This window comes from Protopterus annectens, chromosome 3.part1 (genome assembly GCF_019279795.1).
Source record: "Protopterus annectens isolate FY-2018-M chromosome 3.part1, PAN1.0, whole genome shotgun sequence".
Lineage (NCBI taxonomy): Eukaryota > Metazoa > Chordata > Ceratodontiformes > Protopteridae > Protopterus > Protopterus annectens.
The window spans coordinates 41027723-41050243 of NC_056732.1; the positions used below are offsets into that span (position 1 = coordinate 41027723).

The following is a 22521-nucleotide window of genomic DNA, read 5'->3' on the forward strand; positions in this document are numbered from 1 at the left end:
CTGCACCTTCAGAAGTATATTTAGTAACTTCTTTATTAGATATTATTTTGACTAACAACTTTTTCTTATTCAACAATGAGTTCTATTTACAAAAATGTGGAGTAGCAATGGGGTCCCCAGTAGGTGCAAGTTTCGCAAATATAGTAATGGCTTACTGGGAGGAGAATTACATTATAAAGTCTCTTTATTTTTCTAACTATGTCAAGTATTATACACGGTTCCTAGATGATATTTTTATCTGTTTTGAGGGTAACGAGATATTAGCCTCTGACTTGGTCAACCTCTTTAACAATTCTACTAGCTTCTTGAAATTTACATTTAACTTCCAGACGAACGCTATAAACTATCTGGACGTTTGGTTATCTAAGGATTATGATAAAAAACGGTTTCTTGCCAAGATTTTTAGGAAGGAAACCTATAGCAACTCATTTCTTCATTTTACTAGTCTACACCCCCATTTTCAGAAAAAAGCAATTGTGAAGGGCCAGGCTATAAGAGCAGCCAGGATGATATCTAGACATGAAGACTTTATGGAAGAATGTAAATTATTAGAAGACATGTTTAGACATAGGGGATATCCTAATGAGTTTATTAACGATATACTTGACGAAGTTATTACTAAGAGGGTAAATGGAATTATTAACCCAATTTTTAATAAAATGAACAACCTGAATGATGATACTCTAGCTAACCAATTGACACTGGTTCCACAAATTAACATATGTGAAACCAATAATTATGAGATTGACATAGAGTTAGATGAAAAAAGTACTTTTACTGACAATATTGCGACCACTTTTATCATGACATTTAACCTTGAAGGTAAGATAATAAGGGAAATACTTTATAAAAACTGGTTAATATTACGTTATGATAAGAAATGTTCCGCACAATTTTCTCCTTTTCCCAGAATTGTGTATAGGAAGGCTAAAAACCTCAAAACGTTACTAATGAATAAGAAAACCTCGGTAACAGGTAAACCAAAAGGTACAGTCATCTCTGGAACCTGTAAATACTGTAAATACATAAAAACTGGTAGTACTCATGTAATCAATAATAAGACTTATACTTTTGATCATAGATTTGATTGTAATTCAAGAATGGTGGTGTATGGAGCTCTGTGCATGAATTGCCCATGTTTTTACATAGGCAAAACAGAAAGGAGAATGCGTGATAGGATATATGAACACATTAACGCAATTTCCAAACTGAAAATGCTCTTGCTAAGCATATTTTCTCCTATCCTTACCACTCATTTCAGTTTATAGGAATAGACCAAATTATATCTGAGAACCGAAGGGGTCCTTCAAGTTTACTCCTAGAAGAACATGAATTAACTTGGCAAATTAGGACTGATGCATTTATAGAACCAGGTCTTAATGACCAATGCAATATATCATGCCTTCTTAAACTGAGAAGTTTGGAAAGATAATTGCACATTTTTACATTTTTCTGAGAATTTTTTTTCTTAATTCATGTGTACTGTTTTTCATGTTGACTCTTAAATGGTTATACACAGAGTGTTTTTTGTAAGCAATAACACCATTGGATATCTTTCCTTTACTTATTTATATATATTTTATTAAAGGCTAACCTGGTATTTATTTAAAGTTGATGTTTTTTAACAACTGGTTTATTTAAGAGAAGATGTTATTTCTTAAACCAGCTTTTTTATGAAAGTATGATAAGAGGTGTAATCAAATTAACCACTTGGAGGTATACATCTCTCCACTTTAACAATTTAAAATATTATTTTTTAAATGTGGAAACTTTTTACACCTCTACATATATTTTACATACTTTTTTATACATACATACATTTTTTATATGTATACATTTTTTCATATATGAACTTTTTCTTAAAATATATTGTTTTATATATACATATATTCATTTCTTATATATATTTTGTTCATGCACATATATATATTTTTATACTCTTGTTTTCATATTTAGAATTATATTTTGATTTTTTGATAGTAATGCTTTTTATAAGTGAAGCAATCAGTACACCGATAAGTTATTTATACTCATTTACTGACCTCACAAATATTTCTTTAACTTATAGATGGTTTTTGATCTTGTATTTCTATTTTAATGCTAACTGCTTGTTTAATTAGATAATTGTTTAATTGACTAGCAAAAGGATGATATAAAAGCTGAGTGTTTGGTTTTAATTATTTGTCTGAAGAAGTCATCCTATGAGGAATGACGAAAAGCGCTTAACAGAATAAATTCGTTTGCAGTTTTTTCCTTGCCTGAGATTTCCGTTTTTTGAAAAGCATTTTGTATTTTGTCTGAACTTGAACACATCAGCCTTTGCTCTGTAAATAAGATATTTATTTAGAACAGTGATGTCTCTTAGAGATAGACAGAAATAGCCAGCTTACTTTAGCTGTTTTATATGTTTATGTCAGACTATTCTACAGTATCATTTTAAAACATTTCCATGTGATTTTTGAACTTTGTAATGTCATTGTGTTTAAGTAATAAGTATTGTCTTGTGTTTTTATTATTTATTAAATATTTTTAAACCTTTCAACTGTGGCTGTTTTGTGTAGAGATAATTTAAGCTCTTAGAGAGGAAAGTGAGAGGATGCCTGGGGAATGGAGAAAAAGTGTTTTGGTACCAATTTTTAAGAATAAGGGTGATGTGCAGAGCTGTAGTAACTACAGAGGGATTAAACTGATCAGTCACAGCATGAAGTTATGGGAAAGAGTAATGGAAGCTAGGTTAAGAAGGGAGGTGATTATTAGTGATCAGCAGTATGAATTCATGCCAGGAAAGAGCACTACAGATGCGATGTTTGCTCTGAGAGTGTTGATGGAGAAGTACAGAGAAGGTCAGAAGGAGTTGCATTGTGTCTTTGTGGATTTAGAGAAAGCATATGACAGGGTGCCTAGATAGGAGTTGTGGTATTGTATGAGGAAGTCGGGAGTGTCAGAGAAGTATGTAAGAGTGGTACAAGATATGTACGAGGGTAGTGTGACAGTGGTGAGGTCTGCAGTGGGAGTGATGGATGTGTTTAAGGTGGAGGTGGGATTACATCAAGGATCTGCTCTGAGCCTTTTCTTATTTGCAATGGTGATGGACAGGTTGACAGATGAGATCAGACAGGAGTCCCCGTGGACTATGATGTTTGCAGATGTCATTGTGATCTGTAGTGAGAGTAGGGAACAGGTGGAGGAGACCCTGTAGAGGTGGAGATATGCTCTAGAGAGAAGAGGAATGAAGGTCTGCAGGACTAAGACAGAATATATGTGTGTGAATGAGAGGAAGGATAGAGGAATGGTGAGGATGCAGGGAGTAGAGGTGGCAAAGGTGAATGAGTTTAAGTAACAGCTCAGAGTAATGGTGAGTGTGGAAGAGAGGTGAAGAAGAGAGTACAGGCAGGATGGAGTGGGTGGAGAAGACTGTCAGGAGTAATTTGTGACAGACGAGTACCAGTAAGAGTGAAAGGGAAGGTCTACAAGATGGTAGTGAGACCAGCTATGTTATACAGGTTGGAGACAGTGGCATTGACAAAAAGGCAAGAGTCAGAACTTGACGTGGCAGAGTTGAAGATGTTAAGATTTGCACTGGGTGTGACGAGGATGAACAGGATTAGGAATAAGTATATTAGAGGTCAGCCCAGGTTGGAAGGTTTGGAGACAAAGCCAGAGAGGCAAGATTACTTCAGATTGGACATGTGCTGAGGAGGGATGCACAGTATATTGGGAAAAAGATGCTAAGGATGAAGCTGCCAGGTAACAGGAAAAGAAGAAGGCCTAAGATAAGGTTTATGGATGTGGTGAGAGAGGATATGCAGGTGGTTGGTGTGACAGAGCAAGATGCAGAGGACAGGAGGAAATGGAAACAGTTGATCTGCTGTGGCGACCCCTAACGGGAGCAGCCGAAAGAAGAAGAAGAAGAGAGTACTTGCATGTATTTGGTGATACTGTCCAAGCCACTCCAATAGTCTTGCTGCACAGTCGCACTTACTAAGTGGATAACAGTAATATCACACAGCAAAATTGGTCACCCTTTGGGAAGTGCCTTATTAGTAGCTGATAAGAGTAGTTGGTGGCAGTGATTACTACCTTATAGCCTGGCAGGAGGGGGCTTAGCTGGAGAACCTGTGCCAGCCTTCCCCAGGGGTGTCTGTTTGTTTGTATATAAAACAAATCTCAAAGTGTGTGTGTGTGTCAGCTATTTGGGCAGGGACACAAAGCACTGGTTGGACAGAGAGGGTACTGGAGATTTTGGCTTGACTACTCGGCTGAGATCTGAACCCTATAGCTGTGCCAGTGGGGAGTCTTATTGGGGTCTGGACAGAAATGGAGAAACCAGCCCCAGACTGACTGTGATCTCTGTGTGCTCTTAAGGCAAACTGTATTTTACAGTGTGTGTACTTGTTATCCTTCCCAATGTGGACGCCCCTCACTGGTGTTAGTGGTGAGGACTGAGGCTCCTTGATTACTGGGCCAGTGCACAGGCATCATAAAATAAATTAAAATTCAATATATTGCAAATAGTAAAAAAATAATGCAAGTACTGCCACATCAAAATATTCAGGTAAGCAACATTAAATACCATGGTAAAAAAATTATACAAGATTTGTTGGAAACTTGTTCCTTATCAGAACTGAAATGTTGCATTAAAATAACAATACAGCTTTTGTTTAAAGCCATTAACAATTCAAATTTACATGTTAGAATATTAATATTTAATCTTCATTCTATATTTCATGTGACTACTATTTTTAAATAAAGAAAATGTATCTTGCAAGTCACATAAATAACTGGAAAGTCAAGCTAAGCAGTATCTATGGTGCCAAAAATTAGGACAAATCACATGCATTAGCTCTGAAAAACTGAACCATGATTAAAAATACGTTTTTTACTGGCTTGAGGAAATCTGTCCTTAAGGAAAGGCAGCTCACTTTTGAAGTGTGAATTGTCACTCACTGATTTTTATTAAAAGGACTGACAGGTAATGCCAATTAACATACTAGCTTAAATAGCAGGTTTAAGAAAAGCAGGTCATTAAACAGTCCTTTTTATCAGAAAGCAAAACAAATCAGAAAGTCTGTTTAGCAGTCTAACAATTTAAGTCAAAGGAAAATATATACTGTACTCATTCCAGGCACACACACAAAGTTAAGTAGAAAGTCATACATACACACACACACACACACACACACACACACACACACACACACACACACACACACACACACACATGTACAGAGACAACCCTCTGCTTAGCCACCATTAGGATCATAGAAGTGAAAGGAAAATATTAGCTCTCACTGGGACTGAAATCTAAGACCTACAGCAAGGCATATTAGCATCACCACAGATGCACCAAGAGACTCTGGACTACAGGTAGCATCACCACAGATGCACCAAGAGACTCTGGACTACAGGTAGCATCACCACAGATGCACCAAGAGAATCTGGATTACAGGGAGCATCACCATAGATGCACCAAGAGAATCCGGACTACAGGGAGCATCACCACAGATGCACCAAGAGACTCTGGACTACAGGTAGCATCACCACAGATGCACCAAGAGACTCTGGACTACAGGTAGCATCACTACAGATGCACCAACAGAATCTGGACTACAGGTAGCATCACCACAGATGCACCAAGAGAATCTGGACAACAGGTATTGAATGTTTACCTTAAAAACTTTTTCTTTTAGCTAAGACCAACCCATCACAATCACTAAAGTCAAATTACAAATTCACATACGCACACCAGAAATTCACAGCATTATGCTTCAAAGCCAGTGGAGAAACAAGAAAGCAGTGACTGAAGTGTTATAAAATTAGGATACACTAAATTGTAAGAAGACAGCCTAGCTGTAAAAACAAAATCACATCCATATGCCAGCCCCCAATTGGAGCATTTTGGTTAAAACAAAATTACAAAATAGCACTAATAAACTAATTATCTAGTGTTATACATATAGGCTGCTGCCTCTTGAAGATCAAGACATTACGTGATGAAAAACATTTGTTTTTCAGTATTTGGAGTCAGCTGTCCTTTAAAAGTTTTATTACTCTTGCTTTGCGTGCACAGGGCTGCAGCTCTTATGTTTCACTTACGTCACTCTCAGGTTCTGTGGCAGTACATGCTGAGTGGTGGGGGAAAACTAGTGGCTGAAATAATTCCATGTCTGAAACTACTACTGTTCCCTTTGCAAAAAAAACGTAATTTATACAGCACATCAGAAACAACGTCAAACATGAACCAATGTGACCAGTGACCCAAGCAGCTGCGGAGGTGTATCTAAGTACCAGCAGTGGGTGTAAGGAGTTAACGAAGGAATTTACCGTGTCACTTCACAGATTCTACTCATTCTGTTCTGAAGTACTACATGCAGTGGAGTCTCACCGTAAAGGTTTGTTAGCTAGTGAGAAGATACATCAAAATGTTATACTTGTAGAAAACATACATTAAATTCAAGTTAGTTGTTCTAAACAGCATTTTTATATTCTCAGGTAACACTAACACTTGCTTCACAAAACTTTTTAGGGTAAGCATCTGCATCTCACTTCAAGGAATGTGGAGGCAAACCTTCCTTGTCTGTTGAATAATTATGTGAGGGGCATGCTGAAGCAGAGTACAGTAGTGTCCTGAAATATTACATTCTTTTAAGGGTTTTTTTTCCCTTACTGTTCTTCCCTACTGTCTTGCTGACCTCTTCCCTACTGTCTTGCTGACCATGAGCCTCCCCCTTCATGGACTGTCCTCCATTCATACACCTGTATCACCTGTTGGGGATACCCAGTTTATACCAGACATTTGCCTTGTGGTGTCAACCCCCTAAGCAAGTGGTTTAGAAAAAAGAGCCATCCAGGCAGCCACAAGGAGTGGGTGATTTTTTTTCTCTTGGCATATACAACTTAACATATGTGAGCTTCCACAATATTGTCCCTGTGTCACAGACATGTTCCTGTACAGTCACTGTAACACAGCTGCAGTGCAAAGTTTGGGGGCTGCCCCTGGGGTGAATACCCACGCTTGTGCTTAGTGCAGTGCAGAATGTGGGGTCCATGTGGTGCAAGCCTGTGCTTTTGTACTCACCTTAATGCAGTGCAGAGTTTGGGGGGGCAGTCACTTGCTTGTACACTCACCTTTATACAGTGCAGTGTAGAGATCGGTGGGCTGCCCATGTGATGCACACGTGTTTGTGCACTCACCTTAATGTAGTGCACAGTTTGGGGGGGGGGGTTCCCCTGTGGTGCATATGTGTTTCTGCACTCACCTTAATACAGTGCAGAGTTTGGTGAGTACAAATACAAATGTCTCCACCTGACTGCTGGTCATCCTGCCTCCACTAGGACCCAGTCACACAGTGGGCTGGTCTCCCCACAAATGGTCAATCAGCACTGGCCACAGACTGCTGTCCTTTACTCATTAGTCCCTCCTACACCCAGCCTTCTAACAAAACTTGGATCGTCTAGGTTGCAGTCAGCCCTTCAACACTCTGCAGCACGGAGCAGACACCCAGCCTTCTAACAAAACTTGGATTGTCTAGGTTGCAGTCAGCCCTTCAACACTCTGCAGCACGGAGCAGACACTCAGCCTTCTAACAAAACTTGGATCGTCTAGGTTGCAGTCAGCCCTTCAACACTCTGCAGCATGGAGCAGGCATCCAGCCTTCTAACAAAACTTGGATTGTCTAGGTTGCAGTCAGCCCTTCAACACTCTGCAGCATGGAGCATATATGTTATTCTGCTGAGTAGTAGGTATCTCATGGGTGTATTACAGGAGTGACAACCTATAAATCCAAAAAACAGCAGCATCTTTGCTACTGTCTGCCTGTCTTTTCTCCCCTTCTGTGATACCCTACTCCCCTGATAGTCTTCAGACATTCCCATAACCTTAAAACAACTGTGAAAAATGCACAGTGACTTAAAAATCATTCACCGAGTGTTATTTTGGTCCAAGTGACAAAAACAAGTAAACAAGTTTTAGTATCCTAATGGATTTCTTCATGTACAGAAGAAGGTGCATTGTGGGAATGAAACCAGTCTGCTTCTTTTTGCCTCAGAGAGTTAGTGGTACATTTGGTGAATGATTCTGTATGTGTCTTATCACAATTATTTGAAAGACTCAGTTCAGCATATTCCATTATATTGAACTGTACGGCTGGACTTTTTTGCTGAATTTCTTCTGGCTGTGTTTTGTGTACACAGTCCAACCTGGGTAAGTGTGCCTCCTGGATTTTTCAGATTCTTTCAGCCTTCTCCATATCTCCTAATTCTGGTAACTCCCTACATTTTCCTTCCTGGCTGATCCTGGATATGACCCTTCACCACAAAGGCTTTCCACAATTTCTTGAAAAGTACAGCTCTAACACCTACTCTGGCTAAAGACCAGGAAGCAAAACTGTGATGATACTAGATCAGACTTAGGAAGATGACATCTATGTGGGATGTTCAGCCTCTGGCCCTGCCTACGAGACAAACATGATCATGCTAGGACGTCTACAGAGCATCTATTATATACACTATTTTACTGCTGATACATGTCCTGCTCCAACAGGACATCTATAGTCACAAATGAGTCGCAAAATTCTGAATAATAAAATTTTGAGAATATGTAAATGGGCAAGCTAATTGCTGTTACATCTGTGCTCTGACAACTTGGAGTTATAAACAAGTGCTGCCCCCCCCCCCAGGAAATTACTGTTGAAAAAATGTGTTCAATCTAGAAACTGCATGATCTGAAAACAAGCTTTGAATATTTTTACTAGACTCCACACAAGGCTGTGGCACAGATCCACACCCTAGCATTGTACAATATGGATAATTTTACTAACTGTAATCTATATCCTTCCCAGAAAGGACAGCAGTTCACTGGCCAGTTATCCAACCCTCCCAACTGACCCTACTCATGAACTGGTAATTTAACCGTATTGCTGAACTAAGGTCACTAACAGTACAGCTGAACACTTAACCTCTGTGTCGGGGGTCAAACAGATCAACACCTTATCTAACAATAAAAAATATACAGCAAACATACTGGAGTAGTCTTACCAAATGAAAATTACAGTCTTGACAAATACTATGACCACTGAGAAGAACCCAGCACTGCAGATACCTAGGTATGATAACAAACAGTGAACATGTTTCATTCTGCCAATGTGAGCCAAATCTGTTAAACTTCACCAGCATACTCAGCAACTTTGACAGAGTCATTTAAGAAGCAGAAGGTTCGTGGGTCACTGCTAAGGGAAGGCACTTGCAAATAAATAAATATACAATACACAGAACATCCTCAAACATTAATCAACTAGGGAGACTCACATTTAATGGTGTGTGATTAAAAAGAATACTTAACAATGGTGAAAAATATTCAAGCAGCATTTAGCAGAGCAAGTACAAATGAAAGGGGCACCAGAACACCAAACAGTATCGTCAATAAAATGATTTATTTTTGTTGGTTAAATAACCAACTTAATGGATTGAATAACATGGACAGGTTTCAGCTACGGTGCAAGGTAAAAGCCCTAACACTATAACAGAGTACAAAGGACGTGTGCTACAATCAATAAATAATTAGGATGATCAAAGTGTTGTGCTCTGGAGCACCAGGGAAGGATTTCAGCATGATAAAGAAAGGCAGTGACTATACACAGAACAGAGTTTTAAGAATGAATGGCCTACTTAATGTAGCACAGGTAGAGTAGGCCACCTAAGTCCATGTCCTGAGAGTGGCACAGCATTGTGTCCAGCCTCAGTAGCCTTCCATGTGGACTGTTAGCATTCAGATCATATGTCTGCATCCTGCATGCAGATTAGATCATTACAGATCTGCATACAAGGAAATGATGCAGACACAAACCTATCACTTCACCCGAGATGATGTGGAAGTGAACCTTGACTAGACATGCACAAGTACAGCTCTATAACAAATCAAGAAATAAATCATTCTGTTGAAACTACACTCTGGCAATCTGATTACAATGTCAACACAAATGCTCTACTAAATGATTTCAAGGGTGCTTTAGCACTTCTAAGTATTCTTTGTAATTGTGCAACCAGTAACCATCAGAGCCTCAATTGTGCCTGCTTTTGACTGCATTTTATTGCTAAGCGCCTATTTATGTATATAAAGCTGTCTGCTTTCAGTATCTATATATCTACATGTATGTGTGCATGTATATATGTATATACATACACACACACATATTTATAATGCATATGCAAACACACTAAACACATGTACACATACATACAATAGTGTATATATCTATACCTGTGTGTGTGTGTGTGTATATACACACACACATATATATATATATATATATATATATATATATATATATATATATATATATATATATATATATATATATGTATACACACACACACACACACACACACACACACACACACATATCTCTCTTTCGCTTCATATATATATAGGTTCATAGGTTCATACTAGGCTATCTGCCCTAGGGCATTTATAAGCCTAGCCAGAGTGTGTTTGGCTTTCTCCACCCATTTTAAATTAATTTTGCTATGCCCTTTTTCGAGGTTAGTATACTGTGCCTCTGTCTAACAGTGACACAGAAGTGATACCCAGGGTAAACCTACGATCTCCCATCCACTCATCAAGATTCCTCTTGAAGAGAGTCAATGAGGGACTCTGCCTAACCTGGACTGGGATTTTATTCCAGAGTGAAGGGAGCCTCTCGGTTATGAATCTGTCCCACCAGCATGTCCTATTTATTTCAGTGTTGAGGTTCAAGTCTCTCGAGCGCGTAGCTCGATGGGATTTGGATTTTCTGAGGTGCAGCATGTCCATTAATTCCGGGTTGGACATGGCTTTATACGTCAGGCACAGATCGCCTCTGAGCAGGCGGTATGCCACTGAGTAGAGCTGGAGTTTCTTTAACCGGGCAGCATATGGCATCTGTTTGAGCCCTTTGATTCTCTTGGTGAGGTACTTTTGGGGTCTTTCCAGTTGCTGCAGGTGTCTGGTAAGGTACATCCCAAAAGCGGCATTGTACTCAATTATGGGCCTGATGAGGGATGAGTAAAGAGGCACGATGACCTCCCCTGATCTAGATGTGAATCCCTTCATGATTAGGTGGGCTATATAAAATGCTTTTCTAACCACTTTGGCCACGTGGTTTTCAAATGAGAGATTGCTATCAACTTGGGTCCCCAGGTCCCTAATTACTTCTTCCGTACTTAATGGATTACCACCTATGTGATAATTTGTGGGAACTTTGTTTTTGCCAAAGGGGATGACTATACACTTTTTGGCATTTAGCTTGAGGCCATGGCTCTGGCACCAGTTGTCTGTTTCTATGAGGCCCTTTTGTAGGATGCTTGTGTCGGCTGGAGAGTCGATTATGGCACCTAGTTTGCAGTCATCTGCGAACTTGGACAGCCACAGTCCTTCCGTGTTGGCCTGTACCTCCGAGAAATAAGAGAGGTCCCAGGACTGAGCCTTGTGGGACGCCACTTGTAACTGGTTTGGAGTCTGACATGGCTCCAGCAATTCTAACCATGTGGGTTCTGTCCTTGAGCCAGTTTGCAACCCATCTAGTGACATAGGGGTTTATATTTAAGCTGGTGAGCTTATCTATAATGCCTGAGTGGGGTATTGTATCGAAGGCTTTTGCAAGGTCCAGGTAGGCTGTGTGGATCACCTTCCCCTCGTCAATGGCCTTGGTGACTGTTTCAAAGAAATCGAACAGGTTTAAGAGGCAGGATCTGCCCTTAACAAAGCCAAACTGGGTAGGATCCAGTGTCTGTAGGTCCCCAATATCTTTATTTATGAGGTCCATGATGATCCTTTCCATAGCTTTGCAGACCAAGCTAGTCAGGCTTATGGGGCGATAGTTTCCAGGATCCGTTGAGGCACCACCTTTGTGGAGAGGGACCACTGTTGCTGTACGCCACTCTTTGGGTACATATCCTGTAGTAAGGCTGAGATTGAACAGTAGTTTTATGTTTGGGTTTAGCTCTTCTTGGAGTTCATTTAGGACGCAGCCTGGGACACCGTCTGGTCCCATTGATGCTGTGTTTTTTGCTTTGGAGAGGGCGGCTCTTACCTGAGCATCTGAGATGTCAGGGGGGGCAGCACTCTGCTGGGATAGATATTTGCTCTTTTGGTGGGGAGGGGGAGGAGAAGTTTGTGCTGAACCTGTCAGCTAGGATGTTGACAATGTCTGTGGGTTTGGTGTATTTTTTGTCATTTTGGACTAATTCTGAGAATATCTGGGAATTCCCACCCAGGTTCCTAACATAACTAAAGAAAGCCTTGTGATTATCCTTAGTGTCCTGTGCAATTTTTCTCTCGAAGCTGGCCTTAGACAACTTTATGAGTGCCCCTAGTTTTTTGCTAATACTGATCAGAGATGCCTTCCCTTTTTGGGATTTTGCTCTATCATGTAGTAGCTTCCTCCTTCTATTGTATAGTTTGTTTATGGCTGGGGTCCACCAGACAGGACGCCTGCCTTTGGAGGATTGGGTCTTGGTTTTATTTGGGATTGCATGATCCATGCATTCCTGAAGGTGTTCATAGAATGCATTTATAAAGGATTCTGCGGTCTGGGCTGTATTTTCCACAGGCCCGAGGGCTTTGAAGGATTCCACCTCAGTTTTGAGGAGTGTGAAATTTGCTTTAGAGAAGTTTTTCACTGTGGTTTTCTGGGCAGGGGGTGGGGTCGGGATGTGACTATCCAGTGAGATTAGTTTATGGTCTGATCTTACCAGTGAGGGATACACTTCTGGTCTGCAGCATAGAGCCCCCATGTTGGTGATGATCAGGTCCAGTATGTTTTCCCCTCTTGTGGGAGTGGTAACAAGTTGTTCCATAGCATTTGAGTTTATAAATTTTAGGAACCTTTGGGCTAGGGTGTTGGAGCTAGAGTAATGCTCCCAGTCTATGTTTGGGTAGTTGAAGTCACCCAATATAATGGTGTTTGGAAAGACCTTCATATTTTCCAGTGTTCTCAGGAAGGCCGAGTGGGGTTCCTGGGTTTGGGAGGGTGGTCTGTAGCAGGCTATAAACTGGAAGGCAGTTTTACCCACTGTTAGTTGCACATGGATAGTCTCTGATTCTTCGTGCTATGCCACCAACCTGGAGGTGTGGGTATCTTTGACGAATATTGATACTCCCCCTCCTTTTATGGTTCGGTCCAAGTTTTGGGGCCAAAAAGCATGGTATGAGGTATAACCTGGTAATGCTGGGGTGCTCTCGGGAGCCTTGAACCAGGTTTCTGTTACTGCACAGATATCGATGTTCTCCATGCTAAGGAGAGTTTCGAGTGCGTGCATCTTGAGGTTTAGACTTCTGGTGTTGAGTAGTATTACTCTTAGTTTCTTATCCCTTGTGATACCTATGGAGGTGGGTTTGTCTTTTGAGCCTTGCCTAAAAAAGGCTCTATGGGGGTGGCAAGAGCCTTTGCTAATATCCAAAAGCCCAGGGGTGACAGGTGCAAGCCGTCCCTAGCGAAGCATTGTGGCTTGTCAAGCATGTCATCCCAGGCTGACAGGCATTGGATCCCCTTTGAATGACACCAATACTTAAGCCAGTTGTTGAAATTGATCATCTTGTCTTCATATTGTGGCATCATTCTTGGTGAGGGTAAGATGCTACTCAAGATCAGGGTCATACCGGCCTGGGCTACATGCTCAGAGAGCTCCTCTATGTCTCTTTTCATGTAGTCCAGGGAGGTACGTCTCAGGTCATTCACACCAGCATGGACAATGACTGAGTCATATTTGTACTTGCCTTGGAGTGACCTGAGTGCTTGTGTTATGTGGCGGATCCTAGCACCCGACAGGCAGCTCACCGTGACCTTCTCCTTGTTCAGCCTGGTGAGCGGGACGTCAGTGTGCCTGACGACAGAGTCACCTATTACAAGTGTAATAGGTGTGTTGTTTAGCCTTAAGGGCTGTGTATATTATTTAATTTCTTTATTGATTTATTGACATTTGTTAACCGGGTTTGTCCAACTGGGCTTGTGGCCCATTTTCAGTGGAGACCCGAGAAGAAAAGCTCCAGTAATACATTTTAAAACAAGTACCATATCTAAATAGATATATAGACAGATATACAAGCATGTTAAACCACACCACATACTTATGTAAATGCATACACACACACACACACACACACACACACACACACACACACACACACACACACACACACACAATAATGCATGTATATATATGTATGTATGTGTGTGTTTGCACATATTTATGCGGGCACAAACATTACAGGAGGATGGCACAGTGGGACAGGGGATAGTGAGGTCGCAGTTTGATTCTTGGCTGGGGTGCCTTCCGTGCGGATTCTGCATGTCCTCCCTGTGTTTGCTTGGGTTTCTTCCCACATTCCAAAGACATGCAGTAAGTGCACTGGATACCTAAATTGGCCACTGGTGTGAGTGTGCTTGTGACTGTGACTTATGGAAGAACAACTATGGTAGGGCAAGCCAGCTGGCTGTGTGAACCTTGACACTAGATGACTGGCAATGTTGAGGTATGTATACACACACACACACACACACACACACACACACACACACACACACACACACTTATACAATGTGCAGCATACTTCTCAAGTGCCCTTAATTTTGCAGAACTTCCCTGACTTTAGCAAATATTTTTACCCTGTCCCTTGTAACACTGTTGATTTTCTGAAAAATAACTGAAGACTATAGTCAGCCTGTAATGCCAGACATTAGAGTTTCACACTTCTATTTGCTCAGAAATTGCATGTCAATGCAAACCTGATTATTCAGTTACTTTTTTAATAAATTTAGAAAACGTCCCTGATTTTGGCCCCCATTATTTGGGATTTTTTTCCAAAATTCCTCAGTAAAGAAGTAAAGAAATCTGATATACATACATACAATGATGTACACTCACTGATGTCACTTTCTGAACGTTGTTAAAATTATAAAAAAATGACACTATAACAGAATTACCATCCAACCCATCTGTAGATTAAAAACTAAATGGAGTATGCCTATAGGTACAGATGGTGTTGTGGTACGTTGCTGTGATTGTAGTGCACAGGGTCCTGGTTTCAAGACTTGGTAGTGATGACTTTTCCTTCATCAAATCCTCCAAAGCCAGCTATGAAGACAGAATTGCGGCAGACATTCACATAGCCTTCTATAGTTATATCAAAAACTTCCATGGCAATATCCAGATTTGCCATGAGTTACTGCACAATGGTACCTCCTATACTGAGCCAACAGATATTGCCAACATACTGGCCAACAGAGTCAGTGCCAGCTTTACCACTCCCTCTCCCCAAAGGACCAATCATAATACTGGAAGAATGCCAGGCACCCAACATTACTGCAGCACAGGTTAAAGCTACACTGTCCAAGGCCAAGAATACAGCTTCCATGGGACCTGATAATATCCCCAGTTGTGTTCTACATGAACTATAAAGTGAACTGGCACCAAAAGGAGATCATGCCTGCACAACCTGGTTGACTCCTTTGAGTCAGTCACCAGGGCTGTTGATGAAGGTAAGGCAGTGCATACAGCCTACCTCAATCTGCCCAAGGCCTTTGATACCATTACTCATGTGGGAATTATTGATAAACTCACCAAACTAGGCATCAACCCCTATATCACTACGTGGGTTGCAAATTGGCTCACAGATTGAACACACAGTGTGAAAGTAGCAGACTCCAAGTCAGATTGACGACCAGTCACGAGTGGAGTCCCACAGGGATTGGTCCTGGGCCCTCTCCCTGTTGGGTATCTACTTCTCAGAAGTCCATGCCAGCAGAAACGGACTCTGGCTGACCAAGTTCGCAGATGACTGCAAGCTGGGAGCCATTATTAACTCCCCAAGTAATGCAGACATCCTACAGAAAGGCCTCACTGGGACCAATGATTGATACACACCAAAAAAATGCATCGTCATCCCCTTTGGTAAAAACTCAGTTCCCACTAATTACCACATCGATGGGAGCCCACTGAACACTGAAGGCGTTATAAAAGAGATCTGGGGATGCAGGTTGACAGCAACCTCTCCTTCGACCACCACATTGCCACTGTGATCAGAAAGTCCTATGTGGCACATCTCATTACCAAGGGTTTTGCATCCAGGAAGAAAGAGGTCATCGTCTCTCTCTCTCTCTCTCTACTCTTCTGTCATTAGACCAATCATTGAGTATAATGCCCGATTTGGCATGTACCTCACTAGCCACTTACAACAGCTAGAGATGCCACAGAAGTACCTCGCGAAGAGGATCCTAGGCATTAAATACATGTCCTACATGGACAGACTCAAAAGACTCCAGCTATTCTCTGTCTCATATCACCTACTTAGAGGTGATCTCTGCTTGACTTACAAAGCCATCTCTGATGCAGCTCTGTTAGAAATGCTAAATCTAAAGAAATCCCAATCCCTCCGCACCACACACTCCAGAGACCTTAACCTCATTACTACAATCAACAGAACATGCTGGAAGTACAGGTTCCTCAACCAGGCTGCCCATGCTGTGGAATAGACTTCCCATACGTGTCATGCAGAACACCTCACTGGTCCTCTTTAAGAGAAATCTTGATGAGTGGATGGGTAATAGAAAGTTCACCGCGGGGATCACTCCAGTGGCTCTACTTGATAGAGGCACTGGGAACGAACGTCTGGCAGCACAATGCCAGGGCACTTCTATGGGCTAGGCTTGTAAAGGTTCCAGGGCCATTAGCCTTGTACACACCTATGAACCTATGAAGTGCACATTTTGTGCAGGCAAACTATAACTGAAAATGGTAATAAATCTGCTACCTCTACAGCAAAGAGGGAAAATATTGTGACTGTGCTCCTAGAGACTTGGGTTTGATTAGCAGTCCTGGGTGTTGAAGGAACTAGTTGGAGAGGATGGGAGCGAGCAGCTGATGGTTTCACATAAACCAAGATAAAGACTGCAGCAAGGCCTTGCTGCATGATCGCCACCTGCTGGGGGATAGATGCAAGTTCAGCAGTAGCTCACCAATGCAAAAGCAGTACAGCCTAATAAGCACTGTACAAGGCCTGTATCTAGGCAGGTGACTGATACCTGCACCCTCACCACAGCACTGTAAACCTGATCTGGCAGTGTGCCAGCCAGCCACTAGAGGGTAGGGATTTAGATCAGCATGTAAAACCAAGTTAACCAGAGATGATAACAAACATGTCTTGACCGTCAACTCCACTACTAGAAGAAAAAGGCAGACAGAATGGGTGAAAAAAAGAGCACTGGTGACTACAGACCTGAAAATCTGAAAAGTTGAGGCTAAAGAGGAAAGAAAGTTTCTATGCTGTGAACTATTATCCCAAATCAATGCTTGGTGAATTAACACACAAAATAAAACTCACATAAAACAACTGTAAATTATAAAGAAAATAAATCGGTACATGTAATACCTGTATTTATTTAACGGGACTGTAAGTGCCCGCTCTACCCCCTCTCAGAGAAGCAACAGGAAGTTGTGTTAGACACACAATTTAGCCATAGAAACTCTCCATGAAAGAATGACAGTACAGAGAATAAAAGTGTTTTTATTTAATGTACCAAATAAAAAGTCAAAAGAACACAGTTATGCTGGGAAGCAATGGAAGGCAAAATACAACTGCTGCTCATAACGGTGCTGCGTGGTGGATGAGACTACACATGTCCTTCTTACTTTTTTGGACCAATATTTGTTTTACATCTTAATTTGTTAACTGCACAACTACTCTAGCATTAACATAGGAACAAGGTGTACAGGACACAACATCACAAGCCCTATTCTGAATTTCTTAATCACTTCTTTATTTCATGTTTTGTGTGGCAATTTTCCCTACTTTGTAATTAACAAGGAAGATGCTGAATCTTGAAACAAATGCAGCATTTGCATTTAGTCTGCATTATTCTATATATCTGTGCAAACACAGGTAAGTTTATTTTGTATTTATCTGTAGATATTTCCAAAAACTGATACATACATGCAGTTACTGGTTTAAATATGTTCTTGTCACTCAGTTTTACCACTGTGTAAATAACCACCAAAAATAGATAAAGCAGATCTATTTCACTACACCGACATTCCACTTATCCGACCCTCACATAGCCGAGACAAAAGGACTGACAAACCAGAAGACCGACATCTGGAACACCGACTTACCACTTGAGGTAAGTAATGGCTTGGCCACCCCCCCCCAAAAAAAATAAATAAATAAACCGAACAAAACTAAACCCACCCATGTGGGGGGGCTTTGCCTCCCACACCCCCCTAACTAAATATACCAACTCCAAGATCGCACTGCAGCGGGGGTAAGGGGCAAAGTTCAACAGCATGGCCAAGCGGTTACTTACCTTGAGTGGAAAGTTGGTGTTCCGGGTTCGTCATCCTGGCGATGTGAGAGTCGGGCAAGTGAAATGTCGATCTACTAAAGCTGACCCAGATAAAGCACATTCTATAACTTTTTTATACATTAACTTATTAATGAATATTTACAACATAACCGCAGCTACTACATAGACATGTTACCCATACTGCTATTTACGTAAGGATTAACAGGAAATGCAAAAATTCCCAACCAGCAGATCAGGCGAGAAGAGCTAAATATCAGTAGGATTCCTGCTGCAAGTCTGATCCTTGAAAGTACAAAAATTTAAGTGCAGTGTGTTATGGGAAAATATTCACCAAGCCCGAAATTGTATCTTGGAGAATTCACTTTTTTCTGGAATTCAATAATCTTTGAAATTAGTCTGTATAAAGTAGCAGAGATGGAGTGGGGGTGCAAGAGAGATTGTCCCTTATAAAAAATGTTTTCAACATTTGACAGGAGCATTTAAAATTTACTGTTGTTTCTTAGGAATTGCACTTAGTTTTTGACTCACACTATCAATTTTCAAGTTTACAACAGAGCACCAAATGCAATAACAAAAGGGTAGACTAGAGGCAAGAGTGTAGTCAGGCACGCTCATGGTGCACAGTAAAATTTCCTCCAGTATGATTTTTTATAACCACCGTAATCCCAATCAGGAATGATGACAATAAATACAGACCATGAAGTGTTATTTTTATAATACTGAATTTCTACTATAATACAGATATGTATATGGCTTTTTTAAGAAGAAAAAGCAGCTTTTCCCTTTAATTAAGAACAACAAATGGAGAACAAATATTTTAATTGTGTCAGCAGCAGATGGACGTACTGTGTTATTTTTTAAATTAAGGAGGGACAGAAGGAAGGGGTGGGAATACAACGCTTAACTTTTGGCTAAAGCTATGGGGTGATTGTCTTTTCTGTGAAAAACATAAGATTCAGGAAGAGGGGGAATACTAGTACCAAAAAGGGTCAGCAGCTATTTCCATCTGTCTAGATCAGAAAATATATGACAGAAACACTGCTAATAGTAAAACAGCTAAAAAGGCAAGTAAACGCCAAGCTGATACACCAGAGTCACTACCCACATACCTTGTTGCACCCACCTATCCTCCATTCATAATACCAATGTCTCCTTAATGGCATGAAGTGAAGGTAAAAGCCATAACTCTGGTGTTAAAGCAGTTAAAAAAAAAGGCAGGCACGTATCAAGTGTTGGTGGAGAGATTTACCAAACAAAGAAAAGCACCATAAACCTGTCACACTAATACCAGATAAAACAACTCTCTGGTTATAGGAATAGAAATCATTACTGTATTTATGCAAATATCTTCAAGGAATGCAGCTTAGGGATAACAATAGATCCTGTGGGTGGGACTGCCCTGAAGTAGACAAAGAATCAGTATACGCATGCAGTGCAGAAAACAGACACAACTAGGGTTAGCAGGAATGCACAGACAAACTAAAAAAGAAAAATGCGTCTTCCAGACTCAGGGACTGACCCACAGTCCGCCAGCATGCCAGCAGCCTCCAATCCTCCAGTGCTGGAGGTTTACAGTCCACTAGAAAGCAGAAGCCTCTAACCCATCTCTTAAGCAGCCTTCATTGCAAAGGGGGTCATTATTGTCCATTCAGACTTTCCTAGTAAACAAATGGAAATAAATAAAGACACGACCATCATCACCTCTGCTATTTGCATTCTCTCTCACTCTCTGGTTTGTATACTGCGAGACACTACAGTTTGGTCCACACTACAGCCATTTTGACATTTTAACCAAGTAATCTCAAAAGTTGCCTCCAACAAGTATTCTGCAAAGCTACTCAGATAGATATCCAGAACTTTACTGTGAAAGGTACACACACCCATCCTGTAAATGCACAGTATCAGGTAGGTAATCCTTAACATACTGCTCTGTAACTATGCTTCATAATATCCAGAACTTTACTGTGAAAGGTACACACACCCATCCTGTAAATGCACAGTATCAGGTAGGTAATCCTTAACATACTGCTCTGTAACTATGCTTCATAATTCCATGTACATCAAAAGGATTTTCCCTACATTATCCATTAGGGTGGTAATATAAATAAATAAATAAAACGATGCTAAATTGTACAGTTCCTGTTTTAATTGGGCTTGCCCAGTAAAACAGTATATTTCACCCAGGTACAGCAGTACCTTTCTGATCGCTACTTTGCCTGAGTTGTGACTGAAAAGGGTCTTGGAACCAGTCCACCTACTATAAATAAATAAATGCACACACACATACATACATACATACATAGTTAATTCCAATTTTGTATCTAGGTACTCTAAAATGTGAAGGGCAATATTCCATATTTGGGGGTGGAAAGCGCTATTTAAGCATACTGTGGTTAGACAGGATCTGTTTATACACAGTTATGTTCCTTAGCCCTGAATATTTGTCTAGAGTCTACCATGTAAAGCCACTAACACAGAGTGACAATCATCTCAGCTTCCAGATATACAGTGCATGTCCACTGAACAGAGATGTACACTGGCAACATTAAACACTATTCCGCAATTATTTCCATCCAACTCTTTCCTCAAGACAGCAGCAATATGCTTTTTTCTCTTGCTGTACACTTTCAGTGAATAAAGTGTCCTTCAGAAACTTGTCAGTCACCTGAAAAAGATCCATCTTGTGGCTGCTCATCTAAATAAAACTTTATATTTAACTCCTAGCAGATCTTTAAAAGGAATATAATCAGGAAATACAAATGCCAGCCATAGAACCATTCATTCATAAGCATATTGCAGAAATACAAACCTGACTAAACCACTGCCACTGTGGTCTTTTTTACCCCTCCCCCCCCGACTGATTTTTCCTTTAGGCTGTGAATTGCCATCCTTTTTTTCAGAGAGTGTTCTAAATAATGGGTGTAGCCAGGAATGCATTACGTAAATCATGGTGGACAAATTAATTTTAAGGAGCAACATCTTGCACAGCCCAGCATTTGGGTACTACATGCCCACCCAAGCTTTATATGTCGAAAGGGAAGTGAACCATATAAGTGAACTCACAAAAAGGATATTTGTGACTATAGTGATGCATGGTTTTATACTATTAGGTAATTAAAGGCTTCTACTGTAATAATTTTAGTATAGATGCTGCACCTTTAATTATATAATTATGACATACAAAAAAGAAACAAAGGGCAGGTATGCCATTCCTCAAGGCAATGGGGCAGCTGTTTGGAAGCTGAAGTAGAACTGCAAAAATCCTGGCTACACCCCCAAACTAAACTGTATATCATTGCATCAGGTGGTTACACAAATGTTGACATTACCAGAAATATGCAATCTTGTCTCCCAGATTTTTCTCTGTTATATTTCTGTCAATTATGTTGTAGCAGATGTTAGTTATTGCTCCTTCCATAAACTTAACATATATTTTTCCCTTGGTCACATCGAAGTTGTAATCCAGGAACTTCCCAGTTGGTGAGCTTTTCCAGTAAAATTCCTTAGCAAGCTCACTCCAAAATTCTAAAAAAAAAAAGAAATAAAAATAATAATAAAACAATTAATAGGGTTTATTTTTAACAGTTACTTCTTTTTCATTCATTGTGTATTGTGTTATACCTTAAGCAACATTACAGTGAATAAAATGTAGGCAGTATACAAGCAATAGTGCAGGACAATAAATGCAGCAGTCAGTGCTATTTTATATCTTCTCAGCTTAAACATCATTACCATTATCAGATTTATTATATTACCCGACATCCTGCACATTACTGTTAAGATGTGAATGGGTGTCATACACTGACAGACAGAACCTTATTATTAAATGTTTACGTTATTACTTTCTTATTTACTGTCTTTTACCTTCAGGTTTTTCCACAGATTTCTTATACATGGTTTTATAAGTTTCAAGGTCTGGGACATGCGCGTCTGTCCGCAGCTCTGGAGGAGGGTAGAAGACGTGGTCCTCTGTTGCTGTTGATTTTCCGGGTTCACTTTCGGGGACCATTTTTCTTTTTCCACAGAAATAAGGGGGAGACAATGACTTAACCCTCACGCTTAGTCTGAGCTATCAACACCGCCCACCTCGCCGGCTGACAGGCTTGTGTTTCCAGTAAAGCGCTGTCACTGACACTCCAGTGCCACAGCTCTCCAACGGGCACGCCCCCTTCAGGATTTCCGCACA

At 40.6% G+C, this 22521-nt stretch overlaps 1 protein-coding gene across 2 annotated transcripts in view; it reads right to left on the reverse strand.

Annotated features, from left to right (window-relative positions):
- LOC122797979 (acetyl-coenzyme A synthetase, cytoplasmic-like) overlaps positions 1 to 22497 on the reverse strand; it is a 1448208-nt gene extending 1425711 nt beyond the window's left edge. For both annotated transcript variants that reach the window (XM_044066533.1, XM_044066532.1), the window contains exons 1-2: positions 22200 to 22497; positions 21665 to 21860 (exon numbers count right to left, since the gene is read on the reverse strand). In XM_044066533.1, the coding sequence (XP_043922468.1) occupies positions 21665 to 21860; positions 22200 to 22344 (341 nt within the window). In that variant the 5' untranslated portion in view covers positions 22345 to 22497. The remainder of the gene's footprint in view (positions 1 to 21664; positions 21861 to 22199) is intronic.
- Positions 22498 to 22521: the final 24 nt, after the last annotated feature.